This window comes from Crinia signifera, chromosome 6, assembly GCF_055691185.1.
Source record: "Crinia signifera chromosome 6, ASM5569118v1, whole genome shotgun sequence".
NCBI lineage: Eukaryota > Metazoa > Chordata > Amphibia > Anura > Myobatrachidae > Crinia > Crinia signifera.
In genome coordinates this window covers 26595307-26622845 of record NC_139222.1, presented here as the reverse complement: position 1 = coordinate 26622845, position 27539 = coordinate 26595307, and the positions used below count along the sequence as shown (strand labels likewise).

General features: G+C 49.4%; 2 protein-coding genes across 3 annotated transcripts in view; both read right to left on the bottom strand.

The window, feature by feature from the left end:
* Positions 1 to 9161, bottom strand: part of LOC146009553 (uncharacterized) — a 56059-nt gene extending 46898 nt beyond the window's left edge. The window contains exons 1-7 of the mRNA XM_083149998.1: positions 8812 to 9161; positions 8295 to 8480; positions 5501 to 5564; positions 5299 to 5396; positions 4495 to 4558; positions 4088 to 4185; positions 3112 to 3220 (exon numbers count right to left, since the gene is read on the bottom strand). Of these exons, the coding sequence (XP_083006124.1) occupies positions 3112 to 3220; positions 4088 to 4185; positions 4495 to 4558; positions 5299 to 5396; positions 5501 to 5564; positions 8295 to 8480; positions 8812 to 8883 (691 nt within the window). The 5' untranslated portion in view covers positions 8884 to 9161. The remainder of the gene's footprint in view (positions 1 to 3111; positions 3221 to 4087; positions 4186 to 4494; positions 4559 to 5298; positions 5397 to 5500; positions 5565 to 8294; positions 8481 to 8811) is intronic.
* A 7447-nt stretch (positions 9162 to 16608) lies between these two features.
* On the bottom strand, positions 16609 to 26629 carry LOC146010175 (uncharacterized). Of its 2 annotated transcripts, none has more exons than XM_083151152.1 (10): positions 26469 to 26629; positions 25691 to 25856; positions 25417 to 25542; positions 22798 to 22870; positions 21422 to 21523; positions 21208 to 21305; positions 20930 to 21020; positions 19592 to 19683; positions 19103 to 19220; positions 16609 to 17710 (listed from the first exon to the last, which is right to left on the bottom strand). In XM_083151152.1, the coding sequence occupies exons 2-10, from the start codon at positions 25766 to 25768 to the stop codon at positions 16755 to 16757; spliced, it is 1734 nt and encodes a 577-aa protein (XP_083007278.1). In that variant the 5' UTR covers positions 25769 to 25856; positions 26469 to 26629; the 3' UTR covers positions 16609 to 16754. The 2 variants fall into 2 exon arrangements, with proteins under 2 accessions (XP_083007278.1, XP_083007279.1); XM_083151153.1 differs by having other exon boundaries at positions 26474 to 26629.
* Between the last annotated feature and the right edge of the window lie 910 nt (positions 26630 to 27539).

Genomic DNA, 27539 nt, shown 5'->3' with positions numbered 1-27539 from the left:
GGTTTGAGGTAACATGTTTAAAAAAAAAGGGGCAGACTAGATGGGCCAAAAGGTTCTTATCTGCCGTCACATTCTATGTTTCTAGGTTACCACCGCCATACATGGAAGTCACAGCAAACCTGCATGTTCTTTCTCCAGTCCAACCATGTTAACATGACACAGTGATGGTAACCCAGCCCATCTGATCTACACAGAAACAGCATCTGTATAACAGACCACTCGCTATTGACACTGGATGATATCCCTATCACTACAAAGGGGGAGAACAGGTGTCCCTAACATACTAACCAGAGAGTACAGTATACCACTAGCAGAGGAGAACAGGTGTCCCTAACACACCAACCAGAGTACAGTATACCACTAGCAGAGGAGAACAGGTGTCCCTAACACACCAACCAGAGAGTATACCACCAGCAGAGAACAGGTGTCCCTAACACACCAACCAGAGAGTATACCACCAGCAGAGAACAGGTGTCCCTAACACACCAACCAGAGAGTACAGTATACCACCAGCAGAGGAGAACAGGAGCACAAGTGAATGTACAGTTACTAACCAGAGAGTATACCAGCAGCAGAGGAGAACAGGAGTGCAGGTGATCGACCCCAGCACTGGGAATTTACAGTTACCTGTAGTAACAGAGGAGGACAGGAGCACAGGTGATTGGCCCCAGCACTGGGAATTTACAGTTACCTGTAGTAACAGAGGAGGACAGGAGCGCAGGTGATTGGCCCCAGCACTGGGAATTTACAGTTACCTGTAGTAACAGAGGAGGACAGGAGCACAGGTGATCGGCCCCAGCACTGGGAATGTACAGTTACCTGTAGTAACAGAGGAGGACAGGTGATCGGCCCCAGCACTGGGAATGTACAGTTACCTGTAGTAACAGAGGAGAACAGGAGCACAGGTGATCGGTCCCAGCACTGGGAATGTACAGTTAGTTACCTGTAGTAACAGAGGAGAACAGGAGCGCAGGTAATCGGCCCCAGCACTGGGAATGTACAGTTACCTGTAGTAACAGAGGAGAACAGGAGCACAGGTGATTGGCCCCAGCACTAGGAATGTACAGTTACCTGTAGTAACAGAGGAGGACAGGAGCACAGGTGATCGGCCCCAGCACTGGGAATGTACAGTTCCCTGTAGTAACAGAGGAGAACAGGAGCACAGGTGATTGGCCCCAGCACTAGGAATGTACAGTTACCTGTAGTAACAGAGGAGGACAGGAGCACAGGTGATCGGCCCCAGCACTGGGAATGTACAGTTCCCTGTAGTAACAGAGGAGAACAGGAGCACAGGTGATTGGCCCCAGCACTAGGAATGTACAGTTACCTGTAGTAACAGAGGAGGACAGGAGCACAGGTGATTGGCCCCAGCACTGGGAATGTACAGTTACCTGTAGTAACAGAGGAGGACAGGTGATTGGTCCCAGCACTGGGAATGTACAGTTACCTGTAGTAACAGAGGAGGACAGGAGCACAGGTGATTGGCCCCAGCACTAGGAATGTACAGTTACCTGTAGTAACAGAGGAGAACAGGAGCGCAGGTAATCGGCCCCAGCACTGGGAATGTACAGTTACCTGTAGTAACAGAGGAGGACAGGTGATTGTACATTCCCAGTGCTGGGACCAATCACCTGTCCTCCTCTGTTACTACAGGTAACTGTACATTCCCAGTGCTGGGGCCAGTTACCTGTAGTAACAGAGGAGAACAGGAGCACAGGTGATTGGCCCCAGCACTGGGAATGTACAGTTACCTGTAGTAACAGAGGAGAACAGGAGCGCAGGTGATCGGCCCCAGCACTGGGAATGTACAGTTACCTGTAGTAACAGAGGAGAACAGGAGCACAGGTGATTGGCCCCAGCACTAGGAATGTACAGTTACCTGTAGTAACAGAGGAGGACAGGAGCACAGGTGATCGGCCCCAGCACTGGGAATGTACAGTTACCTGTAGTAACAGAGGAGAACAGGAGCACAGGTGATTGGCCCCAGCACTAGGAATGTACAGTTACCTGTAGTAACAGAGGAGGACAGGAGCACAGGTGATTGGCCCCAGCACTGGGAATGTACAGTTACCTGTAGTAACAGAGGAGGACAGGTGATTGGTCCCAGCACTGGGAATGTACAGTTACCTGTAGTAACAGAGGAGGACAGGAGCACAGGTGATTGGCCCCAGCACTAGGAATGTACAGTTACCTGTAGTAACAGGGGAGAACAGGAGCACAGGTGATTGGCCCCAGCACTAGGAATGTACAGTTACCTGTAGTAACAGAGGAGGACAGGAGCACAGGTGATCGGCCCCAGCACTGGGAATGTACAGTTACCTGTAGTAACAGAGGAGAACAGGAGCACAGGTGATTGGCCCCAGCACTAGGAATGTACAGTTACCTGTAGTAACAGAGGAGGACAGGAGCACAGGTGATTGGCCCCAGCACTGGGAATGTACAGTTACCTGTAGTAACAGAGGAGGACAGGTGATTGGTCCCAGCACTGGGAATGTACAGTTACCTGTAGTAACAGAGGAGGACAGGAGCACAGGTGATTGGCCCCAGCACTGGGAATGTACAGTTACCTGTAGTAACAGAGGAGGACAGGTGATTGGCCCCAGCACTGGGAATGTACAGTTACCTGTAGTAACAGAGGAGGACAGGTGATTGGCCCCAGCACTGGGAATGTACAGTTACCTGTAGTAACAGAGGAGGACAGGAGCACAGGTGATTGGCCCCAGCACTGGGAATGTACAGTTACCTGTAGTAACAGAGGAGGGCAGGTGATTGGTCCCAGCACTGGGAATGTACAGTTACCTGTAGTAACAGAGGAGGACAGGTGATTGGCCCCAGCACTGGGAATGTACAGTTACCTGTAGTAACAGAGGAGGACAGGTGATTGGCCCCAGCACTGGGAATGTACAGTTACCTGTAGTAACAGAGGAGAACCGGAGCACAGGTGATTGGCCCCAGCACTGGGAATGTACAGTTACCTGTAGTAACAGAGGAGGACAGGTGATCGGTCCCAGCACTGGGAATGTACAGTTACCTGTAGTAACAGAGGAGGGTGCAGAGTGCTGTAATGACTGGGAACATGCTACTCCTCTATATCCAGTGATTATCACTCACCTGGGCTGATGTCTACAGGGATTTCCTCCTCCTTAATGTTGACATATAAGTCGGCTTCATCCTTTGTCGGTGGTAAAACAATAACTTTCACATCCCGTAAGTATTCAGCCTAAAAGATAAACAGGAAAAGAATAAGCAGTGACTACTTCCCTGATTGGCCATTACATTACTACCAGTTACAGCCTGTCAAAATGGCAGCTTCTGCAATGTACTTTCACTTTGAGCTGTGACCATTTGTAGCCCAAACTCTCCATCCCGCCCCCAGTCCCTATCTACTCCTACCTCCAATCTCTGTCTTCACAGTTTCCTCCCTCCATAGCTAGCAATTTTAAAAACAGAGGTGTCCCTGCAAAAATTACTTTCTCTTTCTATTAGGACATATTTTAGCACGCAAAGGAGTCATTTGGACTACCGAGTGGCCTCTAGTGGTAATTGTCAGTAACCTCATAGAGGTGAGGAGTAATTATCCTTTATGTGTACAGACAGTATGGATAACTCCCATTCCCGATTACAGGACTTTCTTTGGGTTGCACCCACTCTGTGGAATGCTCTCCCACACACAATAAGACTCTCCTCCAGTCTCCAAACCTATAAGCGTTCCCTGAAAACGCACTTCTTCAGGCAAGCTTATCAAATTCCAGAACCAGCCACTTAGCCTTCCTATACTGTTCCTATCCTATCACATCCCCATTGTACAGGCCACACATATCCACTCTCTTTCCTTTTCACATTTTCCATCCTCCTGACCCCTGGCCAAACTGCTGGGTCACCATAGCATACAGCACACCAGGAACCTTTGCATTCTGGAGGAATTAATTCCTACTTCCCTATAGATTGTAAGCTTACGAGCAGGGCCCTCATACCTTTGACTGTCTGTAAATACCCAGTTTGTTGTATCACGGAATATGCTGCGCTATATATAAAAAATGGTTAATAAATAAATAATAATAACAACAACAACCCTATCTACACATACCTGGCAATTCTCTGTGGTCCCCTGATCCTCCTCTGTAGAATCCAGGGAATAACGAGGACTGGGACAGACCTCCGTTGTATTTCTCTTAGAGGATCCAACTGCAGGAAACACACAATGATTGGATGAAAAGAGGATCAGAGAGCATGTAGATCAGTTGTTCCCAACCCTGGTTCTCAGGGACCCCCAACAGTGCATGTTTTGCAGGTCTCCACACAGAATCACAAGTGCTATAATTAGCTCCACCTGTGGATCTTTTCAAATGTGTCTGAATAATGAGTGCACCTGCTGGGTGACCTGGAAAACATGTACTGTTGGGGGTACTTGAGGACCATGGGTTGGGAACCACTGATGTAGATAATTGCTTCTCCCCCGGCTCCCCCTCATATCACTGATTACTGTGCACGTACCCTGTTGTTCATTCTTGAATAGCGCGTCTTCAGTAGCATCTTTGTGTTTTACAAACTTCCAAACCTGCAAGGAGAGATAGACAGTGACATTATGAGGCTTTATAGGAATCATTCCCAGCAGTCACCTCTACAGTCATATCACCTGGTGTTACTGTATAATGTCCCATTCCCAGCAGTCACCTCTCCTGTCACATCCCCCGGTGTTACTGTATAATATCCCATTCCCAGCAGTCACCGCTCCGGTCACATCCCCCCCAGTGTTACTGTATAATGCCCCATTCCCAACAGTCGCCTCTCCGATCACATACCCCAATGTTACTGTATAATGTCCCATTCCCAGCAGTCACCTCTCTGGTCACATCCCCCGGTGTTACTGTATAATGCCCCATTCCCAGCAGTCACCTCTCCGGTCACATCCCCCGGTGTTACTGTATAACGTCCCATTCCCAGCAGTCACCTCTCCTGTCACATCCCCCGGTGTTACTGTATAATGTCCCATTCCCAGCAGTCACCTCTCCGGTCACATCCCCCGGTGTTACTGTATAATGCACCGTTCCCAGCAGTCACCTCTCCTGTCACATCCCCCGTGTTACTGTATAATGTCCCATTCCCAGCAGTCACCTCTCCGGTCACGTCCCCCGGTGTTACTGTATAATGTCCCATTCCCAGCAGTCACTTCTCCGGCCACATCCCCCACGTGTTACTGTATAATGTCCCATTCCCAGCAGTCACCTCTCCGGTCACATCCCCCGGTGTTAATGTATAATGTCACATTCCCAGCAGTTACATCCCCCGGTCACATACCTGGCAATTCTCTGTGGTCCTCTTATCCTCCTCTGTAGAATTCAGGGAATAACGAGGACTGGGACAGACCTCCGTTGTATTTCTCTTAGAGGATCCAACTGCAGGAAACACACAATGATTGGATGAAAAGAGGATCAGAGAGCATGTAGATAATTGCTTCTCCCCCGACTCCCCCTCATATCACTGATTACTGTGCACGTACCCTGTTGTTCATTCTTGATTAGCGCGTCTTCAGTAGCATCTTTGTGTTTTACAAACTTCCAAACCTGCAAGGAGAGATAGACAGTGACATTATGAGGCTTTATAGAAATCATTCCCAACAGTCACCTCTCCGATCACATACCCCAATGTTACTGTACAATGTCCCATTCCCAGCAGTCACCTCTCCGGTCACCTCCCCCGGTGTTACTGTATAATGCCCCATTCCCAGCAGTCACCTCTCCGGTCACATCCCCTGGTGTTACTATATAATGTCCCATTCCCAGCAGTCACCTCTCCGATCACATCCCCCAGTGTTAATATATGATGTCCCATTCGTCACCTCTCCGGTGACATCCCCCAATGTTACTGTATAATGTCCCATTCCCAGCAATCACCTCCCCCGGTGTTACTGTATAATGTCCCATTCCTAGCAGTCACCTCTCCGATCACATCCCCCAGTGTTACTGTATAATGTCCCATTCCCAGCAGTCACATCCCCCAGTGTTACTGTATAATGTCCCATTCCTAGCATTCACCTCTCCGATCACATCCCCCAGTGTTAATATATGATGTCCCATTCCCAGCAGTCACCTCTCCGATCACATCCCCCAGTGTTAATATATGATGTCCCATTCCCAGCAGTCATCTCTCCGGTCACCTCCCCCGGTGTTACTGTATAATGTCCAATTCCCAGCAGTCAACTCTCCAGTCACATCCCCCGGTGTTACTGTATAATGTCTCATTCATAGCAGTCACCTCTCCGATCACATCCCCCGGTGTTACTGTATAATGTCCCATTCATAGCAGTCACCTCTCCGGTCACATCCCCCCAGTGTTACTGTATAATGTCCCATTCCCAGCAGTCACCTCTCTGGTTACATCCCCCCAGTGTTACTGTATAATGTCCCATTCCCAGCAGTCACCTCTCTGGTTACATCCCCCGGTGTTACTGTATAATTTCCCATTCCCAGCAGTCACCTCTCTGGTCACATCCACCGGTGTTACTATATAATGTCCCATTCCCAGCAGTCACCTCTCCGGTCACATACCCCGGTGTTACTGTATAATGTCACATTCCCAGCAGTCACCTCTCCGGTCACATCCCCCGGTGTTACTGTATAATGTCCCATTCCCAGCAGTCACCTCTCTGGTCACATCCCCCGATGTTACTCTATAATGTCCCATTCCCAGCAGTCACCTCTCCGGTCACATCCTCCGGTGTTACTGTATAATGGCCCATTCCCAGCAGTCACCTCTCCGGTCACATCCCCCGGTGTTACTGTATAATGCCCCATTCCCAGCAGTCACCTCTCCGGTCACATCCCTCGGTGTTACTGTATAATGTCCCATTCCCAGCAGTCACCTCTCCAGTTACATCCCCCGCTGTTACTGTATAATGTCCCATTCCCAGCAGTCACCTCTCAGGTCACATCCTCCGGTGTTACTGTATAATGTCCCATTCCGAGCAGTCACCTCTACGGTCACATTCCCGGTGTTACTGTATAATGCCCCATTCCCAGCAGTCACCTCTCCGGTCACATCCCCCGGTGTTACTGTATAATGCCCCATTCCCAGCAGTCACCTCTCCGGTCACATCCCCCGGTGTTACTGCATAATGTCCCATTCCCAGCAGTCACCTCTCCGGTCACATCCCCCGGTGTTACTGTATAATGTCCCATTCCCATCAGTCACCTCTCCGGTCACCTCCCCCGGTGTTACTGTATAATGTCCCATTCCCAGCAGTCACCTCTCTGGTTACATCCCCCGGTGTTACTGTATAATTTCCCATTCCCAGCAGTCACCTCTCTGGTCACATCCACCGGTGTTACTATATAATGTCCCATTCCCAGCAGTCACCTCTCCGGTCACATACCCCGGTGTTACTGTATAATGCCCCATTCCCAGCAGTCACCTCTCCGGTCACATACCCCGGTGTTACTGTATAATGTCCCATTCCCAGCAGTCACCTCTCCGGTCACATCCCCCGGTGTTACTGTATAATGCCCCATTCCCAGCAGTCACCTCTCCGGTCACATCCCCCGGTGTTACTGTATAATGCCCCATTCCCAGCAGTCACCTCTCCGGTCACATCCCCCGGTGTTACTGCATAATGTCCCATTCCCAGCAGTCACCTCTCCGGTCACATCCCCCGGTGTTACTGTATAATGTCCCATTCCCATCAGTCACCTCTCCGGTCACCTCCCCCGGTGTTACTGTATAATGTCCCATTCCCAGCAGTCACCTCTCTGGTTACATCCCCCAGTGTTACTGTATAATTTCCCATTCCCAGCAGTCACCTCTCCGGTCACATCCCCCGGTGTTACTGTATAATGTCCCATTCCCAGCAGTCACCTCTCCGGTCACATACCCCGGTGTTACTGTATAATGCCCCATTCCCAGCAGTCACCTCTCCGGTCACATACCCCGGTGTTACTGTATAATGTCCCATTCCCAGCAGTCACCTCTCCGGTCACATCCCCCGGTGTTACTGTATAATGCCCCATTCCCAGCAGTCACCTCTCCGGTCACATCCCCCGGTGTTACTGTATAATGTCCCATTCCCAGAAGTCACCTCTCCGGTCACATCCCCCCCGGTGTTACTGTATAATGTCCCATTCCCAGAAGTCACCTCTCCGGTCACATCCCCCCCGGTGTTACTGTATAATGCCCCATTCCCAGCAGTCACCTCTCCGGTCACATCCCCGGTGTTACTGTATAATGTCCCATTCCCAGCAGTCACCTCTCCGATCACATCCCCTGGTGTTACTGTATAATGCCCCATTCCCGGCAGTCACCTCTCCGGTCAGCAGGTGGATGACTTTATTACTAAGCTTTAGAATCTTTTGGTCTCTGTTTTCCTGCGCCACAGGGCCACACACAGGAATCACACTGGTGTCACGGCTCTGCCTGCTTCCTTCCAGTACAGTGGGACTGATCCTGCGAGCAACCGGTTCCCCGGATTTTTTCACAACTACGAGATCCTGCAGGACAATGATACATTTTGTTATGCAGCATTCAAACAGATATGACCCTCAAAAAAAATCACTGAATTCGACAACGCTGCAGCTATAGCATTGCTTGTACAGTAATTAGTGATGATTTGGTAACATTCCCAGAATCCCTCACTTCTCCAGCTAGGTGCTAGCTTTACTAGCACAGATAGGAGTGATGTCACCTGGACAATGACTGTATCCCTCATCTCTACAGACTGGTCACTGTTTAAGAGAGAAGTGTGATGTCACTGGGTTTTATTAAAAAAAAGATAAGAGTGATGTCAAGTGATGTCACCGCAACACTCCCAGAATCCCTCACCTCTCCAGTCAGCAGGTAGATAATCTCTAGGGTGAGACCGAATATTGTTTTAGTCATGTTGGCGTTCTCCATTCTGATGACGGACAACTTGCTATGGTCCAAACAGAAGGCACTGTCTTATCGGCGACCTGCGTACAACATATAAACACATGCTTCCATGTACAGAACTACATAATATAACAAAGTCTGTTTAGGTTAATCTCAGGAACCACTGGACTGATTGTAATGCAGTTATCACAATTCTAGTCAGCATTGCTTAGGAAAATATTAGGTAAATGTAACAGTAATCTATGACAAAAAGGAATTAAACTGTTGTAAATGTTTACATTGTCCAAAATAGTCAAAAAATAAGCTAACTTAATAAGGTCCAGGAGGGAGCGAAGGAAGATTGTGTTCTCTTCTTCTTAACATGCCTGCGATCTCTAGAATAACAGCTTTATAAGGTAATGGGTTATTGAGGACTCCCTGCAAAAACCTAGTATTCAGGACTATTTCACTAATCTTTCCTTTCACCTGACTCCCCTCTGCCTGCTCTACCAGCACTGTCCCCACTACTCCTTCCCTACCCTCTCCCCTGCATCCCCTCTGCCTGCTCTCCCAGCACTGCCCCCACTGCTCCTTCCCTGCCCTCTCCCCTGACTCCCCTCTGCCTGCTCTCCCGGCACTGTCCCCACTACTCCTTCCCTGCCCTCTCCCCTGCATCCCCTCTGCCTGCTCTCCCAGCACTGCCCCCACTACTCCTTCCCTGCCCTCTCCCATGACTCCCCTCTGCCTGCTCTCCCAGCCCTGTCCCCACTACTCCTTCCCTGCCCTCTCCCCTGCATCCCCTCTGCCTGCTCTCCCAGCACTGCCCCCACTGCTCCTTCCCTGCCCTCTCCCCTGACTCCCCTCTGCCTGCTATCCCAGCACTGCCCCCACTACTCCTTCCCTGCCCTCTCCCCTGACTCCCCTCTGCCTGCTCTCCCAGCAATGCCCCCGCTACTCCTTCCCTGTCCTCTCCCCTGACTCCCCTCTGCCTGCTCTCCCAGCACTGCACCCACTACTCCTTCCCTGCCCCCTCCCCTGACTCCCCTCTGCCTGCTCTCCCAGCAATGCCCCCGCTACTCCTTCCCTGTCCTCTCCCCTGACTCCCCTCTGCCTGCTCTCCCAGCACTGCACCCACTACTACTTTCCTTCCCCTTCCCCTGACTCTCCTCTGCCTGCTTTCCCAGCACTGCCCCCACTACTCCTTCCCTGCCCTCTCCCATGACTCCCCTCTGCCTGCTCTACCAGCACTGTCCCCACTACTCCTTCCCTGCCCTCTCCCCTGACTCTCCTCTGCCTGCTCTCCCAGCAGTGCCCCCACTACTCCTTCCCTGCCCTCTCCCCTGACTCCCCTCTGCCTGCTCTCCCAGCACTGCCCCCACTACTCCTTCCCTGCCCTCTCCCCTGTCTCTCCTCTGCCTGCTCTCCAAGCACTGCCCCCACTACTCCTTCCCTGCCCTCTCCCCTGACTCCCCTCTGCCTGCTCTCCCAGCACTGTCCCCACTACTCCTTCCCTGCCCCCTCACCTGACTCCCCTCTGCCTGCTCTCCCAGCACTGTCCCCACTACTCCTTCCCTGCCCTCTCCCCTGACTCCCCTCTGCCTGCTCTCCCAGCACTGTCCCCACTACTCCTTCCCTGCCCTCTCCCCTGACTCCCCTCTGCCTGCTCTCCCAGCACTGCCCCCATTACTCCTTCCCTACACTCTGCCTGCTCTCCCAGCACTGCCCCCATTACTCCTTCCCTGCCCTCTCCCCTGACTCCCCTCTGCCTGCTCTCCCAGCACTGCCCCCACTACTCCTTCCCTGCCCTCTCCCCTGACTCCCCTCTGCCTGCTCTCCCAGCACTGCCCCCACTACTCCTTCCCTGCCCTTTCCCCTGACTCCCCTCTGCCTGCTCTCCCAGCACTGCCCCCATTACTCCTTCCCTGCCCTCTCCCCTGACTCCCCTCTGCCTGCTCTCCCAGCACTGCCCCCACTACTCCTTCCCTGCCCTCTCCCCTGACTCCCCTCTGCCTGCTCTCCCAGCACTGCCCCCATTACTCCTTCCCTGCCCTCTCCCCTGACTCCCCTCTGCCTGCTCTCCCAGCACTGCCCCCACTACTCCTTCCCTGCCCTCTCCCCTGACTCCCCTCTGCCTGCTCTCCCAGCACTGCCCCCACTACTCCTTCCCTGCCTTCTCCCCTGTCTCCCCTCTGCCTGCACTCCCAGCACTGCCCCCACTACTCCTTCCCTGCCCTCTGCCTGCTCTCCCAGCACTGCACCCACTACTCCTTCCCTGCCCTCTCCCCTGTCTCCCCTCTGCCAGCACTCCCAGCACTGCCCCCACTACTCCTTCCCTGCCCTCTGCCTGCTCTCCCAGCACTGCCCCCACTACTCCTTCCCTGCCCTCTCCCCTGTCTCCCCTCTGCCTGCACTCCCAGCACTGCCCCCACTACTCCTTCCCTGCCCTCTGCCTGCTCTCCCAGCACTGCACCCACTACTCCTTCCCTGCCCTCTCCCCTGACTCCCCTCTGCCTGCTCTCCCAGCACTGCCCCCACTACTCCTTCCCTGCCCTCTCCCCTCTGCCTGCTCTCCCAGCACTGCCCCCACTACTCCTTCCCTGCCCTCTCCCCTGTCTCCCCTCTGCCTGCACTCCCAGCACTGTCCCCACTACTCCTTCCCTGCCCTCTGCCTGCTCTCCCAGCACTGCACCCACTACTCCTTCCCTGCCCTCTCCCCTGACTCCCCTCTGCCTGCACTCCCAGCACTGCCCCCACTACTCCTTCCCTGCCCTCTGCCTGCTCTCCCAGCACTGCCCCCACTACTCCTTCCCTGCCCCCTCCCCTGACTCCCCTCTGCCTGCACTCCCAGCACTGCCCCCACTACTCCTTCCCTGCCCTCTGCCTGCTCTCCCAGCACTGCCCCCACTACTCCTTCCCTTCCCTCTCCCCTGACTCCCCTCTGCCTGCCTTACCGTAGTACCGTACGTACCTCTCTGGCTTCTATATAATGCCTGCAGCTGCAGCAGGCTTGGTAGTTACGTCATTAACAGTGGCCAGGGCCTAAGAACAAGGGAAATGTAGTTCTCCGAGACAGACACTAGGGCTGCACCTGCAAATAGCGTTTCAAAGCAAGGAAAAAGCAAGCGGTCATTTTGTTGAAGACCTATGATTCTAGCTGCCTGCTGAAATGTTAAAGGGAATGTCACCGGGTGTATGGACATTGTATTACACTTCAGGGACAGTCCTGCTTATTCATAGAAGTACTGACAGAGAGAGCCTGCTGCAAGCGGCCCCCTACTGCGCATGTGCGGGGCTGCTGCTGCCGTGATGGGGAGCACAGCGTCCGGGTATATTACCTGTCTATATGTGTGGTCCTATAGAGCTCTCACCAGAGGCAGCACACAGGGTGAGATATGGGGGCGGCTGTAGCAGCACCAGGCCGGGAGACATTGGTGATGGGCATACAGACTATATTACAGAGCTGGGGAGGGGGTGTATCCACAGTGTCACCCTGGGTCTCAGGTTAATGGTCCTATATTGTTGCTAGTGGTGTTACTATCTATGTGATTATAATACAAATACTGTGTACTGTGCACAGGCAGGGGGTGTGGCTCAGTCGACCATGAGTATGTCAACAGTCACTAGTTGTCATGGTCATTAGGTGCCGTGGAAAAGGTTGACACCAGCTAAATGCCGACACAAGTTATTTTGGTGTTAATTGGTTTAACCCTATGTGACCCTGATTGCTGCACCACTGTTGTAATAGTCAAGTGACAATTAATTTTGTGAGAATGAATAAAATATTTTTTAGAATTGGACAGTGCGCCCCTAGCAGACTCCGTCCTGCCCCCACTTATTCCTCCTCCCTGTTGAAATATAGTATCAGTAGAAAAGGCAAAAACTCAGCTGCTCCCGGATCCGGAGGCGCTGCACCCCATGTCCCCCAATGTCTGTCACAGCAGACAGCGTCGCTGATTAATCCCCGGCGCTCTACGCTTTGTAGCGCATTTGATCTGTGGGGTCCCTGAGGGAGGATTCGAACCCGTGGTGGCTCAGACTGAGCGGCTGTCCTACTCGCTGAACTAACGGTACACGCCACTGCACCAGCCAATAATATAGGGGATCTCGGTGTCATTCGTAGCTACAATGCAGTGACGTCATTCACGCTGTGCTGCACTATCGCCACCTAGTGGCGGCTGCTGGAACTACACCTGGCACACATTGTGGGGTTACCACAACATCGATGTCCCATCATAGATAGAGGATTCTGGACTGGACTCTAGTGCTGCTGTGCTGTGGAAGCGACTGGAGGAGGCGGGGCCGGGGACTCGAGGCTCATGGGAAGTGTAGTCTTTACCAAGCTGTGTTCAGATACTAGGACTAGTAATGAGGGTATAAATGCAAAGCTGATGGTCTGGGGGCGTGATGTAACATTACCTACGATTTACTAAAGCTTAAAAAAGGATGAGGTGATGTTGTCCATAGTTAGATGGTTAGATCATTTCTTTATTGCATCCTACAAAGTAATAGACATATGGTTGCTATAGACAACAACACCTCTTTTTATTTTTAAAAACCTTTAGTAGATTTAGCCCTAAGAATATTTAGAAAAGGAGTTAACGGAGGTTCCTAGCGCGCCCAGCCAAGTGCACGCCCGCCTACCGCGATACATACCATAACGTGGCGTTTAGGATGCTGCCTGTCAAAGGGGATAAGGTCAATAGGTCGACAATGGCAAGGTGGATAGGCAAAAGGTTGACATAAGTTTTTATCACCATTTTTTTTAGCCGCCATGTGCTGGCAGGCCCCTTTGCTCATGCATCGATATATGAAACCATTGCACAGCGGACTGCGGAGTGTGTACGTGGGCACGATGCATCGATGAACCAGTCACATGATCGCTGGGTCACCTATGTGTGCACCCGGCTCTATTCTGTAAGCATCAGAGCTTTGCACCCCCTGTTCCCTCCCTGCACTAACCCTGTCTCCAGCAGCACAGGAGGGCAGGCAGGCAAGGGGTCCCTGCAGCAGGCTGGGCAGTCAGCGCCGGGGTCCCTGCAGCAGGCTGGGCAGTCAGCGCCGGGGTCCCTGCAGCAGGCTGGGCAGTCAGCGCCGGGGTCCCTGCAGCAGGCTGGGCAGTCAGCGGCAGGGTCCCTGTGGCGGATGGGAACTAGTAGCCAATACCGCTGCTAGTTCCCATCTGCTTAGGGACCCCGCCGCTGACTTCTCAAACGCGGTCTGTGGGGGCTCCCACAATTTTGTTGTCCAGGGCCCCAACAGACCATAATCCGCCCCTGTCGTCGTTTTCCTGTCTTCATATCGATCACTGCTGTTTCATTATGTTCCTGTTTATATCATGTTATGGTCTGTTTGTACTCTATATAGTGAGTTGGTTGTGTTTCCGTGTCATGTTTTTCCTTGTGCGGCGCTAGTGACACTTAGGGGGCAGAATAAATTAAGGGCGGTGGCTGCAACGTGCGGTAACACAGCAGAAGATTTCTGATTGGCAGCTCATGGGATCTAAGATTACTAAGATGGGAATTCTACTAACGATGGGATGTTGCAATTAACCAGATCAACTTCTTATCTATTGAGCACTTTCTAGAAGATAATAGATAGAATCCAATTGGTTGCTATGGGCAACATCTCATAGTAAAAAAAAACCTCTCCTCTTAGTTAATTTACCCCTATGAGAGGTGAGAGCAGAAATCAGTTACATCAACCAGGCGGAAAATGTGCTTCACTGAATCCGCTATTAATGACCCCATATATATATATATATATATATATATATATATATATATATATATATATATATATATATATATATATATATACATATATACATACATACATATCTAAATAATAATAATAGTAGTAATAGACAAAAATAAAATACTACAAATAAAATAATGAAGTAATAATAATAATAATAATTATAGAAAGAAAATAGTAAAAATAAAAAGGAAACTATAATAATAAAAAATAAAACAAATAAAAAAATACTAAATAAAAAGGAAACTATAATAATAAAAAATAAAACAAATAAAAAAATACTAAATAAAAAGGAAACTATAATAATAATTAAAAAAAAATAAAACAAATAAAAAAATACAAAAAAATAAACTATAATAATAATAAAAAATAAAAAAAAATACTAAATAAAAAGTAAACAATAATAATAATTAAAAATACTAAAAATAAAGGAAACTACTACTACTACTAATAATAATAAATAATTAAAAAGCAATACAAAAACATACTAATAATAATAATACCCTGGGACTTGTTTAGGCATTGTCCATTATAGTTGGAGAATTATTCTGTATAGTACATCCCTTAATTCAACCACACTCACACAATGCATTTTACGGTATATTTATGTCAATATTTTATTACTGTAAGCATGGGGAAAATAACCCAAAAATATAAAAAATATATATCAGTGCAATTATTCCTCCCCTAGAGGTGTAGGACGTGTAAAACCGACCTATTTAAAAAAAAAAAAAAAACATCCAGAGAGAATACATTTTATATATCCTAAATGTCACCTTCAGCACCGAGGCTACGTCTAGGGTGAGTTGGCCAGAGTCAGCGTTGGGTGTAGTGCGCATGTAGCCGCAGCTCTGGTCCCAGTGGCGGGGGAAGTTGCAGTCCAATTGACTGACTGCAGCTGTACCTGCTGGGCCCCACCCCCTGCATTAGATTTGGGAGCTTTGGGGATTACAGATGAGATAAACCATCTCAGGCAGATCACACACGGTCCGATATCCGCCCCTTTTACCTCCAGGTGTATCTGCTACCGATACGAACTGTATAGTTATATTGAAGTTGCTCCGATACCACCCAGATTGCTCTATGGGCCGATTCAGACCCCTTCGTATGGGGCGGCGTTGACCTGTTGGCTAGGCTACAAGTATACGCAGAATCAGACCCTATGTGTGGAAGTGATGATTAGTTATGTTTGTGTACTCATGGACTGTGGATCTTGGATCTCCACCCCCAGTAAAAGAACCAGGGCAGTTGCAGACACCAGCTCAGCCTGTACAGTAATGCAGGAAGCTCCACACAACTGTTACTGTCTGAGACAGTTGTACATAACTATCAGTAACATTCGCTCTGTCTTCCTGCTTCCTGTAACAGCAGCTCTAGGTGTTGTTAGGAAATGACCGCGGACCATGGGAAATACATTGTTGAACAGCAATGCGGTAATCAGCGGCTGCTGTTACATAGCATCGCAGTACCTGCCTGCGCCAACAGGGGCAGCGGACCTTCAGCCCTTATCTTTACAGCAATGTACTACTGGGATGTGATGCAGGGGCGTGATCTAGAGAATGACGGACATATTTATTATAAACCCCCATTATTTCATCTAATTCAGCCCTTACTAGGGACGACCAGCAATGTTTTATCGATATTAGGGATGACTATCAATGTTTCATAATCATCGATGGTGTATGGCCGATGTACAATACTTTTGCCGTCAATTTGTAAGAACCAGATGATTTCAATCCATTAATGGAACCGCACAGGAGGATGGATGTAGTTAAAATCAAAGGGGAACCAACATTGCCTCTACGTATTTTGCATGCGAGTAAATACTGGCTGCTTTTGAATGAACCCAACAAATGCTGGGCAGCTTAGAACTCTGTAATAAAGACTTCGGTTTGGCCACGCCCCCTCCCACAGGGCGTCCGGATTTTACATGCGCGCTAAGCATTGAATATACGCAGCTGAGACAGCCGGTCTGAATGAGTCCCTAAAGGCATTATTTGGAAGCAACAGCGGGAGAAGAATTTATTCTGTTTTATTTTTGCTTTTCCATCATGCTGGTTATAGTTTCGGTGCACAAAGTCTTTGATGGCAGCCACTCCCTGCCAGCCAACCAATAGGAATACAGGCCACTCAGACCACAACGCCTGCTCTGGCAATACAACCTAAACCTTATTCGATATGGGTCCATAGTGATCTTGTGTCTCGGTGTGAACCTCTTGGTGGGCCACCAGATCATTATATTGAGTGAAGTATTTGCCGCACACGGAACATATAAAGAAATTCTCCCCCGTGTGCCTCTTCTGGTGGGCTTCCAGTTCCGTCCTCTGCGCATAGCGTTCCCCGCACTCGGGACACACAAACGGTTTCTCTGCGATGTGCACCCTCTTGTGGGACACCAGGCAGGAGCTCTGCGTGAAGCACTTCCCGCACTCTCGGCAGGAGAACGGTTTCTCCCCGGTGTGGATCCGCTCATGGGTGACCAGGTCAGATTTGCGGGTGAAGCACCTCCCACACACGGAGCAGGCGAATGGCTTCTCCCCTTTGTGGATCCGCCGATGGGCGACAAGGATGGTGTTGCTGATGAAGCACTTCCCGCAGTCGGAGCAGGCGAACGGCTTCTCTCCGGTGTGGACCCTCTGATGGATAACCAGGTGCGAGTTGCACACAAAGCGCTTCTCGCACATGGAACAGGCGAACGGCCTATCCCCGGTGTGGATCCGCTGGTGCAGGGCGAGATTGGAACTCTGGGTAAAACATTTCCCACACTCGGAGCAGGCAAACGGTTTTTCGCCCGTGTGGAGCCGCTGGTGTCGGACAAGGTGGGAATTACAGGAAAACGCTTTACCGCACACAGAGCAGGCAAATGGCTTATCCGCGGAGTGGTTTTTCTGGTGGGACACTAAGCTGGATTTCTTGGTAAAACATTTCCCACAAACTGGACATGAAAAAGGCGTGTCCTGCACATGGGTGATTTTCCCAGTACTGTGTTCTGCGTCTTTAGTGGAAGAGTTTTTATTCCTGAGCGACAAATGATTTGGATCGACCACAATTTTAATCTGGTCCAGTTTGGTAGACACTTGAAGACGTGGGTGAATCTTTGGTTCTTTTGCTTCAGTGGCTGAAAAACAAACAGAAGAAATGAATATTTAGAGGGGGATTCAATTGCCAGTGAATTAGTTTCCTGCCCAAATCTGTGGGGCAACCAACGCACATTGTCAGTTGCCTCTCACACAAATATGTCCGCTACATCGCAGTGTAAAGATATTACTGGCAATAGCGTCAACATGATGATGACGGAGCGGCCGTACGTATGCTGCTGTAATATTGGCCAACTGGGCCACCTACCCTGGATTTCAGACTGTCCGACAGTCCAGGTACAGCGGGATGCCTGGATTCCAAACATTTTCCATTACTCTAGTAGGATATGGTTAACACTGCGCTCTCCTTCCGAACCAACTTGAGTAGCAACCCAGTGATTCGTTTGTGTGCTATATAATGTGAGAAAAGGTATTAAGACAATGCAATGTGTGCAAGAAAACTTCAGTGCGTTTATTGTTACACTGTACAAATGATGGCAACTGTGACACAATGTACCAATATGTACAAGTGTAACAGACGGGGAGGGTGTTGGGGGAAGATCGGGGTACCAGGCTTGCCCGGGGCAGTGTGGGCAGCTGGGTGAATCAAGTCTTATAATTCCTTATAGCGTGTCCAATCCTGAGTAGAGATCAAAGATCAACAGTACATTGGGACGTCTGTAAGGAGAAAAATACACAGGGAGGTGGTGCAAGGGGCTGGCGTCCCGTCCCCCCGCAGTGCACCGCTCACCTGTGTCCGATGTCTGTGTGAGATCGGTCCCACGTAGTCTGTGTGCCTCTTTTTCTCCCGCCCTGACTCAGGCTGCTGTGCCGCTGTGTCCTGCAGCCTGAGTCAGGGCGGGAGAAAAAGAGGCACACAGACTACGTGGGACCGATCTCACACAGACATCGGACACAGGTGAGCGGTGTACTGCGGGGGGACGGGACGCCAGCCCCTTGCACCACCTCCCTGTGTATTTTTCTCCTTACAGACGTCCCAATGTACTGTTGATCTTTGATCTCTACTCAGGATTGGACACGCTATAAGGAATTATAAGACTTGATTCACCCAGCTGCCCACACTGCCCCGGGCAAGCCTGGTACCCCGATCTTCCCCCAACACCCTCCCCGTCTGTTACACTTGTACATATTGGTACATTGTGTCACAGTTGCCATCATTTGTACAGTGTAACAATAAACGCACTGAAGTTTTCTTGCACACATTGCATTGTCTTAATACCTTTTCTCACATTATATAGCACACAAACGAATCACTGGGTTGCTACTCAAGTTGGTTCGGAAGGAGAGCGCAGTGTTAACCATATCCTACTAAAGATACCCTGTGAGCTAGGACAGCTCAATACACTGCAGCCCCTTCACACAGCAGTACCTTGAGCGCTGACAAAACCCCCCAAAAATTTTCCATTACTCACCAGAGTCAATTTCTGTGGGAATTTCTTCCTCCTTGATTCTCACCAGAAACATCTCATCGTCGTCTTCTGGGTCTTTTGCAGGGAATTCCGGCTTCACAGTGTTTATGTCCTCTCCGATCTTAACAAACAGAAAATAATGAATGAGGCACAACAGAACCTCGGGGAATCAAACATAAAATATACTCGGGACGCGGTGAAGTACTGAGAGTAACGTCGGCATCGTTTCTATACACGGGTAGTATTCTTAGGCAGGTAATTCAATGCGGGTCGCCGCGGCTGGTGAGGGGGTGGAACAGGAGAGTGACAGTCTACAGCCATTTTGGGTTGGAAAGGGACGATGATGGGACTGCAGAGGCCATAGAGGAGTTGCGGTGGTCATGCTCAGTAATCTGGAGGTTATTCCAGATGTACTAGCCCCTCCCAGACATCCTAGCCCCTCCCAGACATCCTAGCCCCGCCCAGACGTACTAGTACAGATTTGTGTCCTACCGAGTTTTTCGTGTCCCACAGAGGAACTTTCTCATCTTCAGACAATGCATGTGATCTTGCAGACATGCGGGTGGTGGTATCTGATTCACTATCTGAAAAATAAACAAAAGACCTGGAATAATTATATTGGAATAAACCAATTCCTATACATAACAGAGCTAGCAGTGATCTACACTTTCTCGTCTCACGACAGAAATGCCAAGGAAAAGTGGCTGGAAGATGAATGTACGTTCCAATCAGGTGATTGGTTGGAGCACCATTTTAGATTAGTAAGTGAGAATATTCCTCATTGATAAATATCCCACCATCTTTCTCCAAGAAATGTCTCTCTATTTCTCCTCCCTTCAGCCAACCTCATAACCACAGAAGCTTCTTACACTGTAACTTTCTTCTAAAATATTCTCGCTCATCAATGTCTATAGAAACCTCTCCCTAACATTTCTACACAAAACCTTCTCTTTCCATTCTTCCTCCCTTATGTTCCACTAGAGAACATTCTCCCTCAGTTCCTTCTACTTACACTATTAATTGAAAACATCCCTCAGTTCCTTCATCATCTATAACCTGAGGAACTTCTCCATCAGTTCCTCCTCCCTCCTCATTCCCCCGAGGATCTTCTCCCTCCGTTTCTCCTCCCTCATCTAACACCTGAGGAACTTCTCCATCAGTTCCTCCTCCCTCCTCATTCACCCGAGGATCTTCTCCCTCAGTTTCTCCTCCCTCATCTAACACCTGAGGAATTTCTTCATCAGTTCCTCCTCCCTCCTCATTCCCCCGAGGATCTTCTCCCTCCGTTTCTCCTCCCTCATCTAACACCTGAAGACCTTCTGCGTCAGTTCCTTCTCCTTCATTTATCACCAAAAGGACATTCTCTGTCAGTTCCTCGCCCCTCATCGATCACCTTAAGGACCTTCTCCCTCAGTTTCTCCTCCCTCATCTACCATCTGAGGACCTTCTCCCTCATCTTTCACATTAGAACCTTCGCTTACATCTTCCTCCATGACATTTTTTCCCCTCAGTTCATCCTTCCTCCCACATTAATTTCTTAATAACTTTCACCTTAGGACCTTCTCCCTCATCTTTCACCAAAGAACTTTCTTCCTGAATTCCGAAGCAACTACATCATTTTTCCTAGTCATTTGTACGGTGAAAAGACTGTGCAGAGCAGTGTTTCTCAACCTTGGTCCTCAATGGACACCAACCGCCCAGGTTTTAAGAACACCCATATGTGAGCACAGGTCAGTCAGTGTGCCGAGTTGGGAAACACTGGTGCAGAATAAGAGATTTGTTTAGCACAAGGACAACATGGGACTCTGTATGTATGTATGTATGTATTACCTGTGTATGTACCGGTTGGAATAGCCTCCTCAATCTTCAACATGCAAAGTTCCTTGGCTTTCCCAGTCTCTGACCCACTACAGTCTCTCTCCTATGTGACATGTAAGATACAATTAATAGCAGAGTCCAATGAAAAAGCAGCAGCAGTACCTTAAGGCTCGCAGGCCCGATGCAGCTCAGTAAACACAACAATGAATGATAGTTCAGAAAGGTAGGAGAATACAAAGTTTGTTAAGTTGCCGATCTCTGTGTTTTACCAGAATTCTGCCAGTTTCTACCTTGTGTTCTTGCAATATATTGCCATTTTCTTCTTGGCAATCTTGAGAATACGTAGGGCTGCCAAACTTTTCTGATTGGCAATTGCCAAACGGTCCACCTGTAGGAACACACAATCAAGTGCCTATAGGTGACTTGCACAGGTAACGGTGTGCGCTTACTTCTCCCTAGTATGCTTCAACATCAAGTTACAACTTCTTGGAGGACATTACGTACCTGTGCCATGCACCCTCTCCTTGTTGTCTTCATTGCTGCCGATGGTCTGCCTTCGACCTCTCTGCTTTCTCAGGGTCATCTCAAAAATAACCTTTTCCTCGGCTGTACAGGAAATGTATTATGTAAGTGATACTAGAGGTCCATAACCATGATTTGCAGACTCTAGCTTCTGTCTGCACATACTAAATAATGAGTAATATTCTTGTTATCAATCCTAACTAATCTTAAATGGTGCTTCAACCAATCAGCTCCTGTCAACAAATGACAGTTAGGAGCACCATTTAAGATTGGTAATGAGTGATAACAAGAATATTACTCATTGTTAAATACGCCCTCTAGTCTCTATATTCTTTCTTCCTTTTACCAACCACATTTTCCTCAGGAGATCTGTTTCCCCTTACTGTAACTTTCTCCACAAATATTCTTGCTCAGCAATCTCCACAGAACATCTCCCTCACCTTTCCCACACAAAACCTTTTCTTTACATTATACCTCCCTTATCTGTAAACTGAGAACCTCTGTCAGGTCCTCGTCCCTCTTCTTTCACCTGAGGACTTTCTCTTTCGGTTCCTCGCACCTCATCTACAACCAGAGGCCCTTTTCTTTCAGATCCTTGTCCCTTATCTATCAACTAAAAACCTTCTCCCTCATCTATTACCTGAGAACCTTCTGCATCAGTTCCTCCTCCCTCATCTATTACCTCAGGACCTTCTCTGTCAGTTCCTCGTCCCCCATATATCACCTGAGGACCTTCTCCCTCAGTACCTCATCTACCACTTGGGTACCTTCTCCCTCAGTTCCTCGTCTATCACCTGGGGACCATCTCCCTCAGTTCCTCATCTATAACCTGGGGACCTTCTCCCTCAGTTCCTCATCTATAACCTGGGGACCTTCTCCCTCAGTTCCTCATCTATAACCTGGGGACCTTCTCCCTCAGTTTCTCATCTATAACCTGGGGACCTTCTCCCTCAGTTTCTCATCTATAACCTGGGGACCTTCTCCCTCAGTTCCTCATCTATAACCTGGGGACCTTCTCCCTCAGTTCCTCATCTATAACCTGGGGACCTTCTCCCTCAGTTCCTCATCTATAACCTGGGGACCTTCTCCCTCAGTTTCTCATCTATAACCTGGGGACCTTCTCCCTCAGTTCCTCATCTATAACCTGGGGACCTTCTCCCTCAGTTCCTCATCTATAACCTGGGGACCTTCTCCCTCAATTTCTCATCTATAACCTGGGGACCTTCTCCCTCAGTTTCTCATCTATAACCTGGGGACCTTCTCCCTCAGTTTCTCATCTATAACCTGGGGACCTTCTCCCTCAGTTCCTCATCTATAACCTGGGGACCTTCTCCCTCAGTCAATAATGTAAAGTCTACCCAGTGATCCAAGGTTGTGGTCATTCCCCATCTTGACATCCTTGTTAGAATTCTTAGATCCGTCCAAGTACTCCTAAACAGAAAACAAAGGCAGCCTCAAACTTTATAGAAACATGGCACACACAATGACACAGTTATCACCAGTAATGCCCCATTCCCAGCAGTCACCTCTCTGGTCACATCCCTGGTGTTACTGTATCATGTCCCATTCCCAGCAGTCACCTCTACGGTCACATTCCCCGTTGTTACTGTATAATGCCCCATTCCCAGCAGTCACCTCTTTGGTCACATCCCCCGATGTTACTGTATAATGTCCCATTCCCAGCAGTCACCTCTCCGGTCACATCCCCCGGTGTTACTGTATAATGTCCCATTCCCAGCAGTCACCTCTCTGGTCACATCCCCCGATGTTACTGTATAATGTCCCATTCCCAGCAGTCACATCCCCTGGTGTTACTGTATAATGTCCCATTCCCAGCAGTCACCTCTCCGGTCACATCCCTCAGTGTTACTGTATAATGTCCCATTCCCAGCAGTCACCTCTCCGGTCACATCCCCCGGTGTTACTGTATAATGTCCCATTCCCAGCAGTCACCTCTCTGGTCACATTCCCCGGTATTACTATATAATGTCCCATTCCCAGCAGTCACCTCTCTGGTCACATCCCCCGGTGTTACTGTATAATGTCCCATTCCCAGCAGTCACCTCTCCGGTCACATCCCCCGGTGTTACTGTATAATGTCCCATTCCCAGCAGTCACCTCTCCGGTCACATCCCCCGGTGTTACTGTATAATGTCCCATTCCCAGCAGTCACCTCTCTGGTCACATCCCCCGGTGTTACTGTATAATGTCCCATTCCCAGCAGTCACCTCTCCGGTCACATCCCCCGGTGTTACTGTATAATGTCCCATTCCCAGCAGTCACCTCTCCGGTCACATCCCCCGGTGTTACTGTATAATGTCCCATTCCCAGCAGTCACCTCTCTGGTCACATCCCCCGATGTTACTGTATAATGTCCCATTCCCAGCAGTCACATCCCCTGGTGTTACTGTATAATGTCCCATTCCCAGCAATCACCATTCCGGTCACATCCCCAGTGTTACTGTATAATATCCCATTCCCAGCAGTCACCTCTCTGGTCACATCACCCGGTGTTACTGTATAATGTCCCAGTCCTAGCAGTCACCTTTCCGGTCACATCCCCCAATGTTACTGTATGATGCCCCATTCCTATCAGTCACCTCTCCGGTCACTTCCCCTGGTGTTACTGTATAATGCCCTATTTCCAGCAGTCACCTCTCCGGTCACTTCCCCCGGTGTTACTGTATAACGCCCCATTCCCAGCAGTCACCTCTCTGGTCACATCACCCGGTGTTACTGTATAATGTCCCAGTCCTAGCAGTCACCTCTCCGGTCACATTCCCCAATGTTACTGTATGATGCCCCATTCCTATCAGTCACCTCTCCGGTCACTTCCCCTGGTGTTACTGTATAATGCCCTATTTCCAGCAGTCACCTCTCCGGTCACTTCCCCCGGTGTTACTGTATAACGTCCCATTCCCAGCAGTCACCTCTCCGGTCACATCCCCTGGTGTTACTGTATAACGTCTCATTCCCAGCAGTCACCTCTCCGGTCACATCCCCCGGTGTTACTGTATAATGCCCCATTCCCAGCAGTCACCTCTCCGGTCACATCCCCCGGTGTTACTGTATAACGTCTCATTCCCAGCAGTCACCTCTCCGGTCACATCACCCCGGTGTTACTGTATAATGTCCCATTCCCAGCAGTCACCTCTCCGGTCACATCCCCCTGTGTTACTGTGTAATGTCCCATTCCCAGCAGTCACCTCTCTGGTCACATCCCCCCGGTGTTACTGTATAATGTCTCATTCCCAGCAGTCACCTCTCCGGTCACATCCCCCTGTGTTACTGTGTAATGTCCCATTCCCAGCAGTCACCTCTCTGGTCACATCCCCCTGGTGTTACTGTATAATGTCCCATTCCCAGCAGTCACCTCTCCGGTCACATCCCCCGGTGTTACTGTATAATGCCCCATTCCCAGCAGTCACCTCTCCGGTCACATCCCCCGGTGTTACTGTATAATGCCCCATTCCTATCAGTCACCTCTCCGGTCACTTCCTCTGGTGTTACTGTATAATGCCCTATTCCCAGCAGTCACCTCTCCGGTCACATCCCCCGGTGTTACTGTATAATGCCCCATTTCCAGCAGTCACCTCTCTGGTCACATCCCCGGTGGTACTGTATAATGTCCCATTCCCAGCAGTCACCTCTCCGGTCACATCCCCCAGTGTTACTGTATGATGCCCCATTCCTATCAGTCACCTCTCCGGTCACTTCCCCTGGTGTTACTGTATAATGTCCCATTCCCAGCAGTCACCTCTCCGGTCACATCCCCCGGTGTAACTGTATAATGTCCCATTCCCAGCAGTCACCTCTCTGGTCACATCCCCCAGTGTTACTGTATGATGCCCCATTCCTATCAGTCACCTCTCCGGTCACATCCCTCAGTGTTACTGTATAATGTCCCATTCCCAGCAGTCACCTCTCTGGTCACATCCCCCGGTGTTACTGTATAATGTCCCATTCCCAGCAGTCACCTTTTCAGTCAGCAGCTGGGTGATCTTGTTTGTGATTTCCAGGATCTTTTCCTCATTGTCTCTTGATACATGTGGCCTGGCTCTGGTCATAAAACGCTCAACCGACTTCTTTAAAACAATATAATCCTACATGTTGGGACAGATACTAATTAACACCAATACATAGAAAGCAATGGAATTTAATAATAATAAAATAAAAAATTTCCTGAAAAGCAGGAGCATGTCCTTCAATTAACCAATGTTTACACGTCTGCCATTTCCCAGAAGCCCTCACCTCCCCAGTGAGCAGGTAGATGATCTCCAGGGTGAGATTAAATATCCTCTCAGTCATGTGACCCCGCTCCTTGTCCATCTTCACCCGCAAGGTGACCAGAGGACCGCCTCTGCTACCTTTGCTTCTAGCGAAATGCCGCTGCTGGTGCCGTCTGCGTCTGTATCCCCTAAATAAAGGGAAATTCTAAATGAAGTTAAAAATGTAAAACATTTTACCCCGGCATGCTGACACAGCTGTAACGCGACGTAACACATTGAGACTGTATAGGCTTTAGTACTGTAACCATGATACCTTCATGTTCAGAGTTGTCAAGTTGGCGAGGTTAAAACGCTTTATGGCGTGTCGGTGGTTGACATAAACCAACATAGAGAAATAAGAACACCTGCGGGGGGCCGTCTTTAAAACCAGAGAACCTCCCTGGAAAATAGGGTCAACTGGTGACTGCGTTGTTGCCCGTGGTTACGTTATCATGTGAGAATTGCACTTGGCATGAGAATAATGCTGCTCAGCATTGCGCATTAGAGAAGCTGTGCTATACCGCTGTGTATGCTTAGGGAGAGGTTAAGGGTTATCATGCAGCAATGGAATACCCTACATACATCAGAAGTGGTACTGAGCAGTATAGAATCATTGCACCCACAACAGATACTCCCAGAATGCCCTGGGACATGCCTAAAAGTTCATTAACATAATGATATATAAGTTAGCAGGAGTACAGGTCTGCAGGCTAGTAGCCACCACAAAATGCACAGTCTCCCCCTCTCTCCGCCACACCCACCTCACCCGCCTGGATCCACAGCATTGTATCCACTACTACTACTTCTCCTGCAGCAGGGGGGCGACCCGTCCGTGACGTCACATCCAGAGGCCTGGCCGGGTCACGGGACCCGCACTACTAGGCTTCTCCTGGCCAGAGCACGGCGCATGCGCACAAATGGGGTCTTCCAGTTTCCAGAACTGAAGCGCGCATGCGGGGTGGGAGCGTCCAGGTCCGCTTCCATGGTGACTGAAGGACGCGGCAGCGCTCGGCGGCCATGATTGATGAGGGCAACATTTTCTACACTGTTTTGTTGGTCCTAGGGAGTATGGCTGAGTAGTATTGATGACTAATTAAAAATTGATGTTTTTTTTTTTTTTTTTTTTATAGCCCTTTCGCAGAAATGTATTATTAATAATAATAATAATAATAATAATGCATTTTCATTAAATAGCAAATATTTCCCCGCTTTAACTTAAATTGTAAAAAAAATTGTGATGAAAAACCAGATCAGGTCATAATGAAAAATTGTATTTTGAGGACTCAGGAGATGTTACAGGCTAGGGGTGGGCAATAGGTGGCCCCTCTATTACTGTTACCAGTTATAGCATACACATATTCCGCAGCGCTTTACAGATAATGGGGCAGATGTATTAAACCTGGAGAAGAGATAATCTGGAGATAAGGTAAAAGGTGTTTGAAAGTGATAGTTGGGAGTTAATTGGCTGCAGCTTCATCTCATTTTGGGGGAAGATTCTCTGAACTAAAAATGCGGTAAAAACCCCATTATCGGGTTTTTACCACATTTTGGGATGCTCTAAGCATCCCTGCCGGGGTACCGCGGCGGGGGGGGGGGGGGGGGGGGCAAAATCTGGTGATGCCCCATAGAAGCCTATGGGCTTCTACCGCAGCCCCGCACAGAAACCCCCCTCACCTGTGTCCGGGCGTCACAGAGCTGTGCTGCCCAGACCTGTGACCTCCTCCTCCCTGCACTATGATCCTCTTCTGGGTGTAGGGAGGATGAGAGCCCGGTGGGAGGGGGGAGCCGCCGGGACCCGCCGCATATGTTAGAACATATGCGATAATTATGTA